This window comes from Populus euphratica, unplaced genomic scaffold (assembly GCF_000495115.2).
Source record: "Populus euphratica unplaced genomic scaffold, PopEup_1.0 scaffold1441.1, whole genome shotgun sequence".
NCBI classification, from domain to species: Eukaryota; Viridiplantae; Streptophyta; class Magnoliopsida; order Malpighiales; family Salicaceae; genus Populus; species Populus euphratica.
Genome location: NW_011501300.1, coordinates 26,403 through 31,694, shown reverse-complemented (window position 1 = coordinate 31,694; position 5,292 = coordinate 26,403). Strand labels below are relative to the sequence as shown.

The following is a 5,292-nucleotide window of genomic DNA, read 5'->3' as shown; positions in this document are numbered from 1 at the left end:
TTTATCTATTAAAGTTGATCATTATTTTTTAATTACTATTTATTTTATTTGATATAATTTATAAAATTAAAATTTTTATTTTATTATCTTTTAACTTTTTTATCTATGCTTATTTTTATATTGTTATTTATTTTCTTTGAAATATTTTATAAAATTAAAAAAAATAATTTCATCCATTTTCAACCAAATTTAATCTTTATTTTTTTATTACTATTTATTTTATATAAAACAATTTGTAAAATTAAATTATTTTTTAATTTTATCTTTTTATTTTTTATTTATCAAATTTAATCCTTATTATTTTAACAAACTTGAAAAAAAATTAAATTTTAAAAAGTTATTTTTCTATTTATTTTTCATGATATAGTTAAAGATTATAATATATTTACCAACTTATTTTTCATACTACTACCAAAAATTAAAAATAATTTACTTAAACAAATGGTACCTAAACATAAGATCAACACAAACTTCTATCTAACGGTAAAATTGTCACATGGTACAAGTGTTTCAACTAAGCACGTGTGTTAAACTCCTTGGACCTGATTACCTACAACCAATTACTGCAAAATCCAACCTGGCCAATACCATAAATTAGAATTTGTGTTTTCACAATTACAAGAAACATTCTATAACCATTTCAGCCTCCTTGTATAAATAGCAAAAAGGAGATTGCAACAACAGAATATCCATCAGTTTTCTGAGAACAGCTACTCTTACTAAGAATGTAGATGACATCTCTCATATCAAATTGCCATGAATCATACCATTTTCTTGTTGGAAAATCTCTCTATTTCCGGTAGGGATGAAACCTTCCAGTAACAGCAGCACCACCATTTGCACTGCCTCCATACACCTTATTACTGCCATAGACACCACTAACAGCATCACCATTACCATATCTTTTACCACTACCAAAACCATCACCATCACCAGTTCTCCCATATCCTTTACCACCACCATACTCAGCAGCATTGTTGTAAGCACTTGGAGTACCATAACCACTTCCTCCATATGCACCAGCTCCATACATCATTGGCCCACCAAATCCAAATCCATAACCATATGCTCCATAACCACCATAAAAACCAGCAGTGCTTCCAGGAGGATAGCTTCCCCCATAACTGCCATAACCACTATAACTATCATAGCCACTGTACCCACCATATTCTCTGCCCATTTTTTGACCATAACGACCTGCTGAACTATTGCCAGCACCAAAACCACCAGCAACATTTCTGAATCCAGCATAAGACTTTGTTGCATTGCCATGATCACCACCAGTTCTCTTTGGTTCAGCCTTCTTTATTTCCACCTAAAATTTATATTCAAGGGCTCAAGTTATTAACATCTCACAATGCCACATCATAATCATCCAGTAGGATGACAGGGATGTCATTTTTCAGCAGAACTATAACCTACCTGTTTACCACCAAGCTCATGTGTTCTGCCCTCTGAAAAGATTTGTTCTACAGCATCTTCAATGTCAAACGTGACAAACCCAAATCCCCTAGACCTTCCAGTCTTATGATCTAGCATAATCTGGTGGTCAACAATGCTACCATAAACAGAGAAGTATTCCTTTAATTCATCTGTAATATAACAACAAAGCCCAAAGAGAATATCGATTTAGCTCATTTAGAAAAGAGAAATTCAATATGAAAATTGAGCTACATTACCTTCAGTCAAAGATGGTGGTATTCCACCCACAAAAATTTTTTTTGTTCTTGTTATTCCTTTAAACTCTATATCTTCCCTTGGAACTGTCCTCTTCACCTCCACCTGGCAGAAGAATGCAACAAAGTAAGCTCCCAAGTTACAAAAATTTCCACTTTTATAAAGCGATGGATAAAAAATACCAGAAACTTGGAAATCTTATGTTGTCAGGAAATGAGTGAGTGAATGTTACCGCTCTTCCATCTATAACATGGTCTTCCTCCAAAACCCTATCACCAACTGCAGGGTCAGCAAATGTTACAAAGCCAAACCCTCGTGGCCTTCCAGAATGTCTATCCGTCATTATTACAGAGTCCATGACTTCTCCATACTTACTAAAGTAATTGGTGAATGTTTCTGAAACCAAAGAGATGTGATAGACATTAGCATTAAAGAGATCCAAAGCTACCTAAGGAGTATTTTATGACAACAGACAACAAATCAGGCTTAACAGAACAGTAAAATGGACTGGGAAAAAAAATGGACACTGCTGAAGGAGAATTTACTGGCCAAGGATAACAAATCAGAAAAATTGCAAACAACAAAATGGTGAAACAAAGAAGACAACATGGCTAGTTGATTTTAAGCTCATTGGTCTCAGTTTCGCTCATGAAAATTCACAAAACCAGAAACTGGATCAGTTCTCATCTATCCTTGTCATCTATTCAATTTTATTTAAGTACCGATAAGTTTAGAAAGATGAGCAACAAACTCCTTTGGTAGTATGCATGCAAGCTGACAACTACCCTTGTAGCTGTCCCTGATGCTGTAGAACTAAGCAGCAATCCCTCACTAGAGGAACGGCACATCTTCTTCAAATTTCTAGACCAAGTGTCAGAAAACTAGCTCGCAGCAATTAAGAAGGCAGGTAACCGATTTCCCTACATTGTGTTCATGAGAGATCAGTAATACTAAGAGTAAGAAAAAGCTCGGCATGATCCCAATTGCTAATGGATTTTGATCATGATATGACCTGCCAATAACTCAAATAACAGAACCCATTGCTGAACCATTCCATAGACTTAAATATATTGCAACTACAGAAGTAAATTAAAAAACTATAATGCAATCCACAAAGTTCTCTCATCATAAACAATCAAGAACAGTCACAAATTGAATATCTAGACTCTTTCCAGAGTGAAATATCGCAGTATGGATTGACAAGTCAGCACTATAAATCATGATTAAACCTCAATGTCGTCACAAATATCCCACTAAGAAACTAAGAGAAATGCAACAAAATAACACAAATTAGCTATTCAAATTGCAATGGATTGTATGAATTGAACTGCCCAATTCAATCCTACAAGACATAAATAATTCTAATACAATAAATTATTAAGATAATAATAATAAAAAAGTATAAAAATTTGAAATGTTACCTTCAGTAGTTTCCCAGGAGACACCACCAACAAAGAGTTTTCTACCAACAAAAAAAGAAACCCATATATTATTTCCCCAATCACAATTATTGCGGCGACAAATGCTGCAATCGGCTTTTGATTTCAGTTAACCCTCTAAAACAAGAAGAAAAGCCAAAATCCCCACAACATACACAGATAGAGTACAAACTAACCCTGCAGATGAAGAGTCACGATTGTGGTGATGATAGTGATGATTCATTGACTGATTTCTCTCAATCCCTCCACTGCCTATTTCTCCTTCCTGTTGTTGCTGTTCTTCTTCTTCTTCATAATAACCTTCTTCTTGCCGCTGCTGTTGTCGATTGTCTTCGTCACGGCCATCAAAGGAAATTACGTTATCTTCATATTGCCTTTCTTGAAGTGGATAATCATAATCCATTGACATCGTTTTGACCTATCAAACAAAAACCTGCAAAAAAAACCGAACCTCGTTTTTTTAATTCTACCTAACCCTAACTACAAATACCCTAAAATTATACTAGCCTAGATTGATTAATTGACTGAACAGCTCTACTAGATAGGGTTTTGACGATGCAGGAAGAGGATAAGGATTCGATTTTGAAGTAGCAGAGAAACCCTAGTATTGCCAAGAAACGGTGCCGTGCGAGAGAGAGAGAGAGAGAGATTCAAATTGAAATATTCGAACTTCTGGAGGTTAGATGTATGCATTTATTTATTTAATTGCTTTTGAGACAGAACGACGTCGATCTGGCTCGCGGCCGTTAAAAAGCACATGCATGCCCACCGTGTCATGTTTGACGGTCAAAAAGAAACAGGAAGCCAAATTTCATGTCCAGCCACGAAAAGAAGCGTGAAATAGATGTCCTTTTATGGATTCATAAAAGAATGTTTCACAAACCCATATTTGTGAAGAAAGCTGTTCATCATTTCTTACCGGGGGATTGTAAGTTTATTTTTCACTACAACTTATTATTTCAAGGTTATTAAATTATCATGAATGCATTCATTTTAATTAATTAAATTAAATTTACATGTACAAAAACTAAATTAATGTTAAAATAATAATAATTGCCATGAATCATAAGAAGAGGAAGAGATGAACATAACTCAAATAGTTAAGTTCTAGATTTGTTTTTTAAAATCACTTGTTGGAGTCTCGTAAACCTCAGAGTCACTAGAGACATATATGGTTATTAGTTTTAAGGCCTGTGGAATCAGTTGAGATACATATAAACTAGTTCGGACATCAACATTAATTAAAAAAAGAATAAGAGATGAACATTAATATGAGTATGAGTCATTACTTACGGATAGCTTACATAACTTTTTAAATAATTTGGTTATTTCAAGATCATGCAACACTAAAACTTCTCTTTATAATTTATAACTTTTTTTAAACATATTTTTTTAAACCACAATAACAAAAGGCTACCAATAATATCAATCACACACTTAATAAGCTAAAAGGTTTACATCATGATGTATCTCATAAAAAGCTTTACATCAAGATAGGTCGATTTCCCCCTCCAATGTCCACCTAAAGCACGTAGTTGGTTTCCTTTAAGTCTTTCCTAGCATAGATCAGCCTGATACTATCTTTTTATTAGTTTTACAACACTTCTTGAAAAGAATATATATATTGACAAGATATATAAAGCAGTGATGTTATATATCGGGGGAGTGGAATTAAGGGTAGACCTTCTACTTCTAGAACTGGATTATTTTTATTTGATTTTGGACATGGATTGGTTGAGTAGGCATAAAGCATAGGTGGATTATTTCACTAAAATGGTGATTCTCCGAGGAATGAGTAATATTCAAATGGTAGAAAAGAGTAGTACCTGCTTTATAATCTCATTAAAAAGGGGAAGTATAGAATTGAAAAATATTCCTATTATGAGGGAATTTCTGGATGTATTCCTGGAGGAATTACCTGGGTTGCTGACATGACTAAAAAATTGATGTCTTCCCTCAAGTACAAGAGTATCGAAGTAATAAATAACCCGGCAAGACCGGGGTTGAACCACAGGGAGGTTAATTGTATAAATTACAGATAACAATAATACAACAACAACAACAACAACAACAATAATAATAACAATAATAATAACAATAATAATAATAATAATAATAAAGAAAAAGAAGGAGAAGAAGAAGAAAAAGATGAGAACTTTGAGATGGAATATTAATG

General features: G+C 33.5%; 1 protein-coding gene across 1 annotated transcript; it reads right to left on the bottom strand.

The window, feature by feature from the left end:
* Nucleotides 1-560: 560 nt before the first annotated feature.
* On the bottom strand, nucleotides 561-3,807 carry LOC105117628 (heterogeneous nuclear ribonucleoprotein 1-like). The gene is made up of 6 exons (XM_011015359.1): nucleotides 3,293-3,807; nucleotides 3,099-3,139; nucleotides 1,910-2,073; nucleotides 1,680-1,782; nucleotides 1,423-1,592; nucleotides 561-1,315 (listed from the first exon to the last, which is right to left on the bottom strand). The coding sequence occupies exons 1-6, from the start codon at nucleotides 3,523-3,525 to the stop codon at nucleotides 791-793; spliced, it is 1,236 nt and encodes a 411-aa protein (XP_011013661.1). The 5' UTR covers nucleotides 3,526-3,807; the 3' UTR covers nucleotides 561-790.
* Nucleotides 3,808-5,292: the final 1,485 nt, after the last annotated feature.